This window comes from Choloepus didactylus, chromosome 20, assembly GCF_015220235.1.
Source record: "Choloepus didactylus isolate mChoDid1 chromosome 20, mChoDid1.pri, whole genome shotgun sequence".
In the NCBI taxonomy this organism is placed as follows: domain Eukaryota; kingdom Metazoa; phylum Chordata; class Mammalia; order Pilosa; family Megalonychidae; genus Choloepus; species Choloepus didactylus.
The window spans coordinates 3,924,998-3,940,648 of record NC_051326.1 but is presented as its reverse complement, the minus strand read 5'-3'; the positions used below and the strand labels follow the sequence as shown (position 1 = coordinate 3,940,648).

Sequence of the window (15,651 nt, the reverse complement as noted above, 5' to 3'; positions counted from 1 at the left end):
CCCTGCCCCTTCTCCGCTTCAGCCATGACAGCCCTGGTTCAAGCTCTTGATAGTTTTACTTAATTTCTTGCAATCACCTCCTGACAAGAGTTTCTTCTAGATTTGCTCTTCGCTAATCTACAGTTCACACTGCTTGCCAAAGTGACCATTCCTAAGTGATAATTCTGTCAGGTTACCCTTCCAATGTGGCTCAACTGCTTTCTACCCTTTTTTTTTTTGTTTTTTAAGCAACAGTTCATAGCTTATTTCTAGGTAGGTTTTATTTTTTTAGTTCTATTATAAACAATATACTTTTATAAGTTGCTTTTTGTCAGAAATGCAATTTTGTATATAGATCTTACTATATCTAGCTAGTATGTTAAACTCTCTTACTAAAACTAATAACTTGTCTGCAGATTCATTCCGATTTTCCAAGTTGACAATCATAAGATCTGTGAATAATAAGTTTTATTTATTTCTTTCCAATATCCATATATTTGATTTCTATTTCTTGTCTTAGTGCCTTACTAGGACTGCATTAAAAAATCAAACAGAAGAAGTGATACTGAATATTCGTCTTATTCCAGACTTCAAAGATACCACTTTGGGCAGGCCATTTTACCTCTCTGAGCCCCAACTTCACTATTGTAAAATGGGCATAATTTTGTAGATTGTATTGTGAGAAAGTTATATGAGCTGATATTTGAAAAGCTCTTAGTATAATGTTGGTACATAATAAGTACTTAGGAAATATTGTTATTATTATGATGCCTAAAATATTTGTTGTTCGCCATTGACTGTAGAATGCAGTCCATATTTTCTAATTCTGAATACAATATCTTTCACAATCTGCCTGTCTATCCTGTAAGATTTCCTTGCTGTATTCTGTGCTCTAACACAAAGCAACCTGCGGTTTTCCAACCCTGCTGTGCTCTCGTACCTTGATACAGATTGTTCATGTTGCCTAGGAGCTCCTACCTTTATATATGAATAACTAGCCCTGCATATTTTATTCCTCCCTCCCCTCTTCTACACTGTTTCAACAGCTTTCTTAATGTTTCCCTAGTACTTGTTTGTACCTAGATCACAATGCTCATTTGAGTATACGTTTCTTTTTTAATTGTCTGTTTGTCTGATTCCCTTTTAGATGGTAAATTCTTTGAAGACTGGGTCCATGTCTTCATCATTTTTTTTTAAAATTCCTAATGCCTAGAATGGTGCTTTACACATAGTAGGCATGCAGATTTTGATTCTATCAACTGAGTAATAGAGTAATAGTACCTGCATAATTTTGACAATCACCTGCTCTTGGGAGCAATTAAAATGATTTTCATATAAGAATGTATAAATGAAGTATATTTACCTGTTTCCTGTTTGTTATTTGAAAAATTCATGAGTGTATGTAGATTTATAATATATATTATCATAGATATAAATGTAGGAATAATTGTCATGACATTCATGACTTTCATTTCCAATGCACACACGTGTATTCGTATCATAACTAGGAGAGTAAGAGTACAGAAGACGTTCCCCTTCTCGGTTAGCTTAGAATCCTTTTGAGAATAATGGAAGGGAGGGTAGTGTTTAAGTGTGTTTTTTTTAAAGCTTAGGCTCCTAATGTTTTCTCAATTTACCCCCTATACTTTCCCCACCGGTGCTTATTAGGGTAGAACAGACCTGGCTGGCTTAGGTATGAAGAGCTAGATGCTCCTGGAAGAGTAACTGTGGTTATTGATTGCTTCTCCCAGTGCTGCTCTTGGGGAGGGTGGGGTTTGGGGAGTCAAGGGGAGCCTGCAGTGGGTGTCTGAGGAGCATGCTCTGGATGTAGGGGTGAGTCTGACATGTGGGGACCTGTTCTAGCCAGTAAGTCAACCTAGAAATCAGCAAGGTAACATGAAAATGGGAGGCTTACTCCTATAGTTCACTCAAATTATAATATTTGTTAGAGTTTTTCATTTGTCCAGTTGATGTGGCAACATGGATATGCTAAAAATGCTGTGAGAACTAGCGGTGTATTCTTTTGGCTTCAGAATGTATGAATTTATGACCTTAATGCTGCATTAATAGCTTCCTTCCATTTTATGTAACGTGAGGTAACGATCATTTGTATGTTATTTGACTCCTCTTTGCAGAACAAACGATATTTTCTAGGTGTGCCTAGAGAAAAGGAGCCGAATTTTTGTCAGGCATTTTTGAAGCTGCATGGTATAGTCTACAAGCTGAAATTGGAGCTATTTGATTCCACCTTGATATTTTTCAGTTATTGTTTTATAAAAGATATGCAACTTGAGACTTATAAATGTGGATTGAAACTTGTTTTGGCTGTTTGCCAAGCCATAAGTAGTAATCCGTCTTTTGTTTCTGTCTTCAATAGTGTAATGGCACACAAACTTAAACTTTTTAGAGCTGCACTGTGTTAATCAAGAGATTCCTCTCATAATTCTGATTTTGAGATGCCATAAACCAGAGCTTCCCAGGTGGTGAGGAGCAACTTGCCTAGGACAGGCGGTAGTTGTGCTTAGAGTCCATCAGCCTCTCGGTGGCCGGTTACCTCTCCGGCCAGCAGCCGCATCCGAGTGCCCTTGGCCGCCACGCGTGTTTGATGTTCTAAGATACGAGAAAGGCTGGGAAGCATAGGCTCTATGAAGCCCCCTCCAGAACTGAGGTCCACGAGCCTCAGATTATGACAACCATTTCTCCCTTTTGTATTTTTAGAGAAAATATTTTTTTTTTCTTTTTGCAGAAATAATGTACATTCTCAGTAGGAATTTGAGAAGGTGTGAATGAGCAAAAAGTAGAAATGAAAAGTTAGTTCACCACTAGAGAAAAGTACTATTAACGTTTTATGGTCTGTTCTTTCAGCATGTTTCTTTAAGAATGTATTATTTTAGATCAGTTCTATGAAAGTATGTTTGATAATCTGCTTTCTTCACTTACTGTTAGGCAGTTAACTCTGCTTTACTCCTAGACTGATGTTTTTGATCTTTTCTGCTGGATAATGTCCTAGATGTTAGGATGTAAGACCCCCACTGTCCAGATCGTCCCCAAGGTGCCCACAGGCCTGGTGTCTAGGTAGCGAGCGACTAATGTTCTCAGGGCCCCAGTTGAGGCCCCTCAGGGCAGCCCTGTGCAGGTGATGGCTACCCCAGGCCGCGCCGCTGCACCTGTTCTGAGGGGCGGGGCTCTGGCTCTGATGAGCAGCGGAGGGGTGGAGTTGGCTTCATGATGCGGTTTGAGAAGTGGCTCCTTTTTTAGTTCTGGGCAGAGTTTGCATAGAATTGGAATTATTTCTTTCCTACATGTTTTATAGAATTCACCAGTGAATCTTGGAGTTTTCTTTGTGAGTAGGATTTTAATTCTGCATTTAATTTTTAAAATAGATTTAAAGTTTTTCAAATTTTCCATTTCTTCTTGTTTCAGTTTCACTTTTTCATGGAATTTATCTCTAAGTTATAGAATTTGTATAATAAATTTATAGAATTTCTTATATAAATTATAGAATTTATGGAATTTACTGGGTTAAAGTTGTTTATAATATTGTTCTTTTACTATCTGGAGGTTCTGTACTGATATTTTCTCTTTCATTCTTAATGTTGGTAATTTTTGTTCTTTTTCTTTCCTCTTGATCAAAGAGGCAGAGTTGTGTTTTTTTTTTTTTTTTTTTTTATCAGTTTATTAGCATTTTCCAGTAATAAACTTTGGATTTCACTGATTTCTTTTTCTGTTGTCCGTTTTCTTTGATTTTTGCTTTCATCTTTGTTATTTCCTCTCTCTGCCTATGGGATTTAATTTACCCCTGTTTTTCTGGCTTCTTAAGATGGAAGCTTAGATCACTGATTTTAAACCTTTCTTCTTTTCTAATATAAGCATTGAAGCCTGTTCCGATATAAACATCTTTTTATTATTCATATTTACTTTACTTCTGCTGTGGTCAGAGAACATACACAATATGATTTTAACCTTTTAAATTTTGGGGGCTTGAGTTTTGGGCCAGCATATGGTCTATCTTCACGAATATTCCATGTACACTTAAAAGAATTGGGTGCTTGAGTGTGATGCAGTTATTGGATATTGTGTCTTATAAATATCAGTTAGTTTGAGTTGGGTGGATGGAGGTGTTCAAGTTTTCTGTTTCTGCACTGATTTTCTCTCTGGTTTTATCAGTTCCTGAGAGGAACATTGAAATTCCCAATTGCAATTGTGTATTTGTTTATTTTCCCCTTTAATTCTGTCAGTTTTTACTTGATGCATTTCGGAGCCTAGTTTTTAGGTGTATATGTAGGATTTGTTTTATCTTGATGAAGTGGCCCCTTTGTCATGATGAAATATCTCTTTTTATTTTTAGTTATACTTCTTGTCCTGGATGGAGTCTGTTTTGTGTGATATTAACAGCACTCCAGATTTGTTAGGATTAACATTTCCATGCTATGTCTTTTCCTTTTCCTTTTCCATTTAATCTCTGTATTTGTGCCTAATGTACATCTCTTGTAGAGAACATGTAATTGGGTCTTGCTTTTTTTCCTAGTCGAACAATTTCTGTCATTTAATTGGAGTGTTTAGAATATTTACATTTAATGCAGTTATTGATCTGTTTGGGTTTTGTTTTGCCATATTGCTGTTTGTTTTCCCAGTTTATCCTATCTGTTTTGGTTTATTTTTTCTTTCTTTTCCTGCCTTCTTTTGGTTTAATTAGAACATTTTTACTCTATTTTATTTCCACTATTACTTTATTAGGTATATCTATTTTCTTTATATTTAGCATTTGCTCTAGGATTACAGTATACATTTAAAAATTATGTTAAATCCATTCCTTCCTACTTCTTTGTACTATTGTTATATTTTTTTACATATTTTAAACCCCACAATATTTTGCTTATTATTTTTGCTTTAATCTGTCCAGTACCTTTTGATACTTTTGTCAGGTAACTTTTTAAGAAATTAAAAAACAATGAAATAAATTTTATATTTATCTCCATTTTCCATTTCCATCACTATTTTTTTTGTATAAAACTGAACAGCCTAGTTTTTAAGAAAAAATTTTTTAAAAAAATTTTTTTTGAATTTTCTTTTTTTTATTGAGATTGTTCACATACCATACAATTATCCAGCGATCCAAAGTGTATAGTCAGTTGCCCATGGTACCATCATACAGCTGTGCATCCATCACCACATTTTTTTTTTCAAGTTTTAGAACTTTTTCATTACTCGAGAAAAGAAATAAAGGCACACAAAAAGAGGAAATTCAAATCCTCCCATACCCCTAACCACCCTCCCTCCATTATTGATTCATAGTTTTAGTATAGTACACTTATTACAGTTGATGAAAGAATGTTAAAATACTAACTGTAGTATATAGTTTGCAATAGGTATATATATATTTTTCCTATATGCCCCTCTATTCTTAACTTCTAGTTACAGTGTCATACATTTGTTCTAGTTCATGAGAGAGATTTCTAATATTTGTACAGTTAATCATGGACATTGTCCACCACAAGATTCACATCTTTTAACCTCCAACTTTACATACGTGACTCTGAGCTTCCCCTTTCCACCACCTTCACACACCGTTCACCACTGTTAGTTATTCTCATAATGTGCTACCATGACCTCTGTCCATTTCCAAACGTTTAAGTTCACCCTAGTTGAACATTCTTCTCATAATAAGCAACTGCTCCCCATTCTTCAGCCTTGTTCTATATCCTGATAACTTACATTTCATGTGTATGAGTTTACATATTGTAATTAGTTCGTATGAGTGAGACCCTGCAATAGTTGTCCTTATGTGTTTGTCTTATTTCACTCAGTATAGTGCCCTCAAGGTTTCTTCATCAACCCATTTTTTAAGACGCTTTTGTTCATACACCATACATTCCGTCCTAAGTAAACAGTTGATGATTCCCTGTATAGTCACCTATTTATGTATTCACCACCTTTGCCACTATCTGTATAAGGATATCTCCATTTCTTCCACAAAGGAGGAGGAAGAGTCAAAGAAGGTAGAGAGATAAGAGAAAAAGAAAAAAAAAGAAAAAAAGAAAGAAACAAAACAAAACAAACATGACAGCTAGGAAGCAACAAAAGGAAAGACAGCATTAAACTAAAGTAGAATAGAGTCAGACAACGTCTGTCACCAATGCCAAGAGTCCCATACTCTTCCCTTATGTCCCCACCCCCCATATGCATTTAGGTTTGGTATATTGTCTATGTTATATTAAAGAAAGCATAATACACTGTTTCTGTTAACTGTAGTCTGTAGTTTGCATTGATTGTATTTTCCCCTCAATTCCGCCCCATTTTTAAGACCTTGCAATGTTGATATTCATTTGTTCTACCTCATGTAAAAACATATTTGTATCTTTCATCACAATGGTTGAGCACCCTAATTTTCAGTGAGTTATACAGTCCCAGTGTTTATCTTTCCTCTTTCCTTCTGTGTCCTACATGCTCCTGATCTTCCTCTTTCAACCATACTCACAGTCATCTTTGTTCAGTGTACTTACATTGCTGTGCTACTGTCTCCCAAAATTGTGTTCCAAACCTCTCACTCTTGTCTTTTCCTTTCTGTCTGTAGTGCTCCCTTTAGTATTTCCTCTAGAACAGTTATCTTGTTCACAAACTCTCTTACTGTTTGTCAAGAGAATATTTTAAACGCTCCCTCGTATTTGAAGGACGGTTTTGCCAGATATAGGTTTCTTGGTTGGTGGCCTTTCTCTTTCTATATTTTAAATATATCACCCCACTTCCTTCTTGCCTCCTTGGTTTCCATTGAGAAATCCACACATAGTCTTATCAAGCTTCCTTTGTATGTCATGGATTGCTTTTCTCTGCTGCTTTCAAGATTCCCTCTTTATTTTTGACTTTTGATAATCTGATTATTAAGTGCCTTGGTGCGTAGGCCTATTCAGATTTATTGTTTGGGGCATGCTATGCTTCTTGGATCTATAATTTTATGTCTTTCATAAGAGATGGGAAGTTTTCATTGATTATTTCCTCTATTATGGCTTCTGCCCCTTTTCCCTTCTCTTCTCCTTCTGGGACACCCATGACACGTACATTCCTGCATTTTGTTTTGTCCTTAAGTTCCTGGAGACATTGCTCATATTTTTCCATTCTTTTCTCTATCTGTTCTTTTGTGTGTAGCTTTCAGGTGCCTTGTTCTCTAGTTCTTGGGTGTTTTCTTCTGCCTCTTGAAATCTGCTATTGTATGTCTCCATTGTGTCTTTAATCTCTTGTGTTGTGCCTTTCATTTCCATAGATTCTGTCAGTTGTTTTTTTGAATTTTTGATTTTTACCTGATGTACGCACACTGTTTTCATTATACGCTTCATCTCTTTTGCCATAGCTTCCCTAAACTTTTTGAATTGATTTAGTATTAGTTGTTTAAATTCCCGTATCTCAGTTGAAGTGCAAGTTTGTTCCTTTGACTGGGCCATAACTTCGTTTTTCTTAGTGTAGGTTGTAGTTTTCTGTTGTCTAGGCATCTGGTTTCCTTGGTTACCTCAATCAAGTGTTCCCAGACCAGAACGGGCTCAGGTCCTGGAAGGAGGCAATAGTATCATGTCTTCTTGAGGGTGTGTCTTAGAAGATTGATGCACCCTGTGAGGCCTCAGGTCACTGTGCTTTTCCACCCAGCAGGTGGTGCCTATTAGTCTGTAGCTCTAGACTGGTGTAAGGAGGTGTAGCCTGTGGCTGTTTTCCCCCAGGCTCTGGGGTCTGGGTCTGAATGGAAGCGAGTAGTAGAGCTTGGTACCACCTTCTTCTTCTTAAGGAAAAGACATCCCCTAGAGCGAGGTCATTTACATTTGAATAGACTCTCTGCCTGTGTTATCTCCACCCTTGTCTGGTCAGAGCGCTGAGAATTGAAAATGGCTGAGGCTTTCTCCATTGAGCCAAAAAAGGGACAGAAAGCCCCCTTCAGGGTCAGTCTGAGGACCGCCTCACTTTCACCTGTCGGCCGGAGGTAGCACCCGGTCCTCTATGCTCTCCCTCCCTCCCAGAGATGTCTTCCAGTTCTCCAAGGTCAGTTGTCACCAAAAGCCTCTGTCTGCTTGTTGGGGATTCATAGCTTGTTGAGCAGTCCACGCTTGTTAATTAAAACTCCAGTTGGAGCTCAGCTGAGCATATTCACTTGCTTGGATAGTGCTGCTGTCTAGGACCATGAGGCTTTGTAGTTCGGGCCATGGGGGGAGAGGGGGCTCCTGGCTTGGATTCGCAGTTTTTACTTACAAATTTTATGCTGCCGTCTTGGGCATTCCTCCCAATTCTGTTTGGTGTATGATGAGTGGACAGTCATTTTTGTACCCCCACAGTTATTCCAGATTATTTACTAGTTGTTCCTGGTTGTTTATTAGTTATTCCAGGGGGACTGACTAGCTTCCATTCCTCTCTATGCCTCCATCTTCTTCCCTCTAGCCTAGTTTTTAAGGATTTTTTTTGGGTGTTGTGAGATCTGGTTTAGAGTTCCTTTTGGGGTAGATCAGCCTTACATTGAAGGTGAGGCACTTCTGGGCTCTCTTCTGAATGCTTGGGGTTCAGTGAAGTCTCTCCATGATGGCTGCCTGGAACTCAGGCATTTCCAGATCCTCTCCACGCTTTGGTAGTTGTATTTTCTCCTTGGCCTTGCAAAGTGTTTCTGTGTGTGCATCTTTGTATTTGGCCAAAGACCCAAATATTTCTCTAAGCAGATTTTTGAAGCTCCTTCTCTGCCTCATTCCCTTTTCTTCAGGATGCTGCCTTACAAATCCCTGTCAGCTTAGTGGCTCCAAACTCCAAGGTGTCTCATCTGTTCCTTGAGACTGTGTGCCCTGCTTGGGGTGCCATTGGTGTGTCCTTATCTGGAAAGTGCTTCCTGGCAGAGAGCGCGGGTGACCTCGGAGATCATGCTGTTTGCTCTGCTTCTCCTAGTGATCACATCCTTGCACTGCCTGTAGTCCCATGTCTGAAATGGTTCTATTACATATTTGTATAGGGTGAGAGGCCTAGGCTGAAGCCAGTAATCTTTTTTTTAATTACAAAAGCAATACCTATGTGTAGCAAATTTCAATAATGCAAAAGTAGAAAAACCAAAACAAAAAACGATTATCTTTTTTCTTAATTTCTTAATTTATATTCTTAATATGAACTTTTATTAATGATGTCATATAAAACATTCTGTGCTTGTATGAACCTGTATATACATGTTGTGACTTCTTTTTCTTTATCAGAATGGAGTCATACTTTATAATATGTTCTTTGGCCCTCTCCCCCTTACTGTATTGATAGTATCTTGCACAGGCAGGGTCTATGGATGTGTCTCAACTTTTTAAAAGTCAGCAGAGTATTCCACTGCAAGGATGTGAACCATATTTCATTTATTATGCACCACCACAGTACTGGGCACTGGCAGTGAAGTTATGAACACAATGGACACAGCTCCTGACATTTTGGAATGTCTAGTTATTCTTTAGGATGAGGGCTGTGAAGGAAATGGAATAATTGGAGCAGTGGAGGATAATGGGTCTCAGCGGCTACTTATGGTGGCCAGAGAATGCCATCCTAAGGAAGTGATGGTTATATTGACACCTGAAGGATGAGGAGGAGGCAGCCAGGGATGTAGGGGACGAGTGTTTCAGGCGTGGAAGACAACATTTATGAAAGTTCTGAGGTGGGACAGAGCTTGGCAACTGGGCAGTATAAGGGGCTGAAGGTGGTGCAAATGTGAGAGTAATAACAGTTTCATTATGAACGAATAAATCACCAATTTGTGAGTTAACTTTCGCTGTCAGCTTTTTTGAATAATTTATAGAAAACACCAGTGATGCTTGCTTTGCAACAATCTCTACTGTTCATTCCGTTCCAAAAACACACAGGCGGATGGAAAAAATCCATGTTAAAGTCTTTATTTTCACATTGTTATGTATAATCTTATCTTGTAATGAAAACATATCTTTATCTGGGTCAAAACACATGCTGAGTGTCTGGAGCACTGGTTACGCTTAGCAGTAATAGGAAAAACAAATCCCCTTCAGATGGAACTTATTTCAGACAGAATCAAAGTGTAGTGCATAAATCTATTTCATCCTATCAAAATGAAATAAGAGGAAAATCTGTTATCACAGGTAAAACAATAATAATGGAAAAATATTTGCTGTGTTTCCTTAGCACATGAATATTTTTCAGGGCATTAAATAGTCCTCTTGCTGGCTTTTATGTAGCATCTGTGCTTATGTGGTATTCTACTCTTGTGTTGTTTTATCATTTCGTGTCATTGTCTTCCTTCCTAGTTTGAGTTTTTTCCCCCCAGCTGTCTGAAGACAGGGAACAGATCTTTCTCTTTGTTGTATTCTCATTTAAAAAAAATTGCTTTTCTAGAGTTTATGCAGTGTCTTATTAGGCTTTAATAAAATCCATTAGATTCTCTATGTTCAGGGGCCTTTCTTGTATTTTTTGTTTGCTTTTTGCCTACTGATAAATAGCCAAACTGAAGAAATGCATTGATATTCTTTCCTCATATGCAGAACATACGTTACAGAGGTGAGTTCTACACCATAGCTCTCTATTAGGTAGAGAGAACACTTTGACTATATAACCCACATTTAATTGTCTCGTAGTTCTTATAGGGTGGGGCTCCCTTACCCCCATTTAGCTTGCCCTGTTAATATACATTTTTCTGAGAGAGTCAGTCTCCACTCCTTAGTGTAATATTAATCACTGTGTTTCGAGGGCTGGAGTGGCAGTCTTGAATAAGAAAGAATAAGAAAGATAGATATATATATACACACCACCTATGTTGGGTCACAGAGAAGGGAACAGTCAATTTTGAAGAGTGTGAAGGAAGGAGGAGGCAACAGACTAGGCCTGGAAGGATGAGTAAGATTGGAGACAAATATTCTAGGTAGAGGAAGCAATATGTCTTAAAAGCACAGAGACCTGGCATTCATGGTTAACTTATTTGTCAGGTGGTTGTGGTATGGGTGGGTAGTTGGGTGTGTGATAGAGAAAGTAGCAGGAGGCGAAAGGGTCCTTTATGTATGTTGAGGCATTTGGACTCGGTTCTGGATATGGAGAACCATTGGATATTTTAAAGCGATAGAAGGTCATACTCGTTCAGATTTGTATTTTACGGAGATATCTTCAGACAGTATAGAGGAGGGATTAAAGGGGAAGAGACAGAAGGTGGAGAAACCAGTTAGGAGGCTGTTATAAGAGTCTAAGCAAGAGATGAACCTGAACTGAGATATTAGCAGAGGGAATAGAGAGAAGGCGATGGCAGTTCTGAGATTTTGAGACAATCCTAAGGCTAAATCTAAGCTCTTACTGGTAGGTAGCATGTTGTAATGGAACGTGCACTGTTCAGAAGGGAGGGACAGACACTTTGGTTCTTTGTTCTGCTCTTGACTCGTGTTGTCTAGTAATCATTGGAATTCTCGTTGGTCCTGTCTATGGTGTCAGTTCTGGGGTTCTAATAAAGGGGAAACTGAAGCAAAACAAAAACTGAACTCAGACAAACCTAACACAGTTTAGAGTTTTCACACAGCTCTGTTTCTTCTTTGCAGCTGATAGCCTATTATCTCTATTGTATCTGTACTAAAAAATTCAGAACAGAAAAAAAAATCCAGTCTTGAATGATCAAGGTGCTGATGTGGGATTGACTGAGAATGGTTCTCACCGTACTTTCTCAGGACGGTGTTTTTTCCCTTTATTTTTTCCTTTCTAATACTGTGTCAGCCCAGTTCCACTTAGTCTCTCCTTGGCATCTATATTTGATATATTTAAAAGATCTCAATTGAAATGTTCATTTTTAAGCTTCTAGAAGTGCTAAGCTCACTGGGTTGGACTTAGTTTCCTCCCGTACTTGATGCTTTTGATCTTTCTCAATTGCATAAGTGAGTGGATATTCCTGAGCCTTGACTAGATGAGGTGTGTTCAGCATTTGGCAGGCCCTGGTGTCAGCAGGCTTTGTTACTAACATCAGCTGGGAAGAGTTTGCTATTGAAGTGGGTTTCCGAGGACTGTTCTTTTTCTATTGAACTGAAGGATTACAGATCCTTAGGAGAGCTCCTTAGAAGTAATGAGGTTGAATACTTGCTTTAGTGGCAGTAACTATGTGCTAACTATAATTATTTATAATGTATTGTTTAAAAGCACATCTTTTCTTTTCGTTCTAGTTCCGAAAGACCCAAAACCCCAGTGGAGACGGGTCGCGTGGAGCTATGATGGTACGCTGCTGGCCTATGCCGAAAGCACAGGAACTGTGAGGGTGTTTGATCTCATGGGAAGTGAACTCTTTGTCATTACCCCGGTATGTACACAGGATAAACTGGGAGCATATTTTTTTGAATGCCTTCTAGGTCTATTTACATGAAATATTTACTCTGTGTGTGTTATAATGCACTATCCAGATGTAAACTGCCACTACAAAAACATAGTGGTAAGTAAATACTAAATAGAGGTAAAGAAGGCTGTTATAAAGTTCCAGTGAGGGAAAGAAATCAATAGGCAGATGTACCAGGAGCAGCTTGACAGGAGTTAGGAATCAGATTCCCTAAAGGAGATAGAAATTGAAAGGGAGAGTGGAGGAAAAAAAAAAATAATGGTCCTAATGACTTGTATTTGTAGAGTTCTCAACATCCTTTGAGTTAGGGTGGGTAGATATGGTCCTCATTTTACAGGTTAGAAAACTGGGATTGAGGAAGAGTGAAGTGACTTTTCCTATGGTAACCCCGTTAGTAAGTGTCTCTTCTCGGAATCTGGTGCTTTGTTGTTGCTGTCATTGCCCCCTTCCACAAATGGGCAAATGCAGGGCAGACCACACAGAGCTTCCAGCTCTGATTGCATCCTTGAATCACCTGGGGAGCTTTTTAAGAAAAGAAAAAGACAAAACATTCCTGGATTGTGCAGGCTCCACCCCGGACGTCCTGGTTTCATGACTTGGATGGTTTTCGGCATCACTGCTGTCCTCACAGTCCCCAGGGGGCTCTAGGAGGAGCTCGGGTGGAGAACCACTGATAAAGAGAAGGATTTCTGTTAAGAAATAATGAAAAGAAAAACTCAAAGAGTATGTTGAACTTATTCTGCTGATATATGGAAGTCCTTAGGAACCAAACCAAGGAATTTGGATTATTATTTTCTAAACCACTGCTGTCTAATGGAAATAGGATGCAAGCCATATATATGGTCATCTATGAAATTCTGAATATTTAGTAGTTGCATTAAACAAGTTAAAAGAAACAGATGAAATGTATTTCATAATATATTTTATTTAATCCAGTATATCTAAAATATCATTTCAACATGTAATCAATATAAAAATTTATCAGTGACATATTTTACATTCTTTCTTTGGTACTGTCTTTGATATTTGGTGAGTATTTTATGTTTATAGTGTATCTCAGTTCAGACTAGCCACAAATCAAGTGTTTAGTAAGCACACGTGGCTGCAGTATTGCATTGCCTGTTTGTACACAGTGAGGAGCCATTTAGGGTGATAAACTTTATCATGTGTGCTTCCCAAGGTGTGCATGCCTTCAAAGCTTGAGCAGTATTGCTTTAAATTTAGTTGATGGAAAAAGTTGGCATTGAGTGAGTGTTTTAGTATGCATTCCTTTGACTAAGATGCTGATTAGGCAAATGGAGGTCAATTGGAGCCTTTTTTTAGCAATGGCTACTATGCAGTGGAAATCAACATTTGGAGGTTTATTTCTGGAAACAGGCTGGTAGAATTCTTTGGTGCTGATTGGTGGTGTTACTTTTTTTTTTTTTTTTAACAATAGAAGTGCAGTTTTGAACAGAAATTTACTTACCTAGGTGAACATCTCATCCATAGAAGCTGCTGTGGAGGCTGGGAGGGCTGGACTAGACTTGGGCGTCTAATACTAGGTACTATGACTTGCATGATTCTTGCGTACACAGAGCAGATTCTGGGGCTGTCTTATTTAAAGTGAACCTGGAAAGGTCAGTGTCTTGGATGTCCTCCAGGTATGCACCTGCTAATTTTTATCTAGTGTCTTTTTAGTAACTGAATTCTCCCCTCTTCTACAGGCATCTAGTTTTGCAGGTGATTTGAGCTATGCTATTGCTGGATTGATATTTTTGGAATATAAAGCAAGTGCACAGTGGTCGGCAGAACTCTTGGTCATCAATTACCGTGGAGAACTTAGAAGTTATCTTGTAAGGTAAAAATGTACTTCATATGAGAAGCCCTATTTGAAATAAAGTTTATTTCTCAGATTTAGTGTCAGAATTTGGTGTTGCTTTTTTTTTTCCCTAGCATTTTATTATGAAAAATTGTACCTCCACTTAGATTTTACAATAACATTTTACTGTAGCTGCTATATCACGTTTCTATCCATCTGTCCATCCCCCTTATCCAGCCATAATCAATCTTTTTTTATTTGATGCATTTCAGAGTAAGTTGCAGACATCAATACCCAGAAACTTAAAAAAATGCATATTATTAGTTAGAGTTCAAAATTTGTTTATAGTTTTTTTCTTTTTACATACAGTGAGGTATACAGACCTTAAATGGACCATTCAGTGAGTTATGGCAGATGCAAACACTTGTGCAGTTCAAACCCCTGTCAAGATGCAGACCTGGAAGTGACGCTCGTGCTCCCTCCCAGTAAATCTCTGTCTCCACCTACCCCAGAGCAACCACTGTTAAAATTTTTTTTCCATCAGAGCTTAATTTTATCTGTTTTAGTAATTCAAATTAATAGGATGATATTTTATGGATCCTTTTGTCTAAGTCTTGAGTATAACATTTTGCAATTCATCCTTATTGTTATATTATCAGTAGTTCTGTTTTATTGCCGAGTAGTATTTCATTGTATGAGTATTTCACAGTTTGTTTATCCATTCTTCTATTGATGGATCTATAAATTTCCAGTTTTGGGCTATTTTGAATAAAGCTGGGATGACCATTATTTTACAAGTCTTCTTATGGATATACGTTTTCATTTCTCTTGGGCTGATATCTTGGAGTGGAATTGCCTGGTCATAGGGTGGATATAGTTTATTTTCATAAGAGCCCATTAGACCCTTTTCCAAATGTTGTAACACCTGTACTCCCGCAATAATGTCTCAGACTGGTTGTTTCATATCCTTGGCAATGCTTGATGTTTTGTCTTTTTAATTGTAGACATTTTTTGTGGCCATTTGATGGTATCTCATTGTGGTTTTTTAAATTTAGTGTTGGAACAAATCAGAGCTACCAAGAGAGTCACTGTTTCAGCTTCAGTAGTTATTATCCTCATGGAATCAACACAGCTATTTACCATCCAGGCCACAGGTAAGCAACCATTTATTCTCATATTTAGTGAACTCCTAGGTGGGTATAGATACTTGGCACAGATCCACATAGAAGAAACTCAGCTGCAATCCTTATTTTGGCTTCTTCATTTCTCCTCTTGTGAATAGTTATCTAAACGTCTGTAATATTGTTATGGTCGTCTTCTGATCATTCATGCTTTTCTGTCTGGCTGATGGAGTTGCTCTGAGCCAGCTGGGATACAGGGAAAATATTCATTGAGGAATTTCTTCTCTCTTAATTCTCTGAACTTCTTATTACAAAGTGAGAATAATACCTTAGTCAGAGCATTATTGAGGACACTAATGAAATACTGCATTTGAAGTACCTTCACATCAACAGTCCTCAGTAGACATTATTTCCTTTCTCTTTTCGTCAAAGCC

The 15,651-nt window shown here is 37.9% G+C and overlaps 1 protein-coding gene across 2 annotated transcripts in view; it reads left to right on the top strand.

Moving 5' to 3' along the window:
• Positions 1 to 15,651, top strand: part of NBAS (NBAS subunit of NRZ tethering complex) — a 397,863-nt gene that overhangs the window by 17,602 nt on the left and 364,610 nt on the right. For both annotated transcript variants that reach the window (XM_037813443.1, XM_037813445.1), the window contains exons 7-9: positions 12,129 to 12,262; positions 14,002 to 14,135; positions 15,152 to 15,250. In XM_037813443.1, the coding sequence (XP_037669371.1) occupies positions 12,129 to 12,262; positions 14,002 to 14,135; positions 15,152 to 15,250 (367 nt within the window). The remainder of the gene's footprint in view (positions 1 to 12,128; positions 12,263 to 14,001; positions 14,136 to 15,151; positions 15,251 to 15,651) is intronic.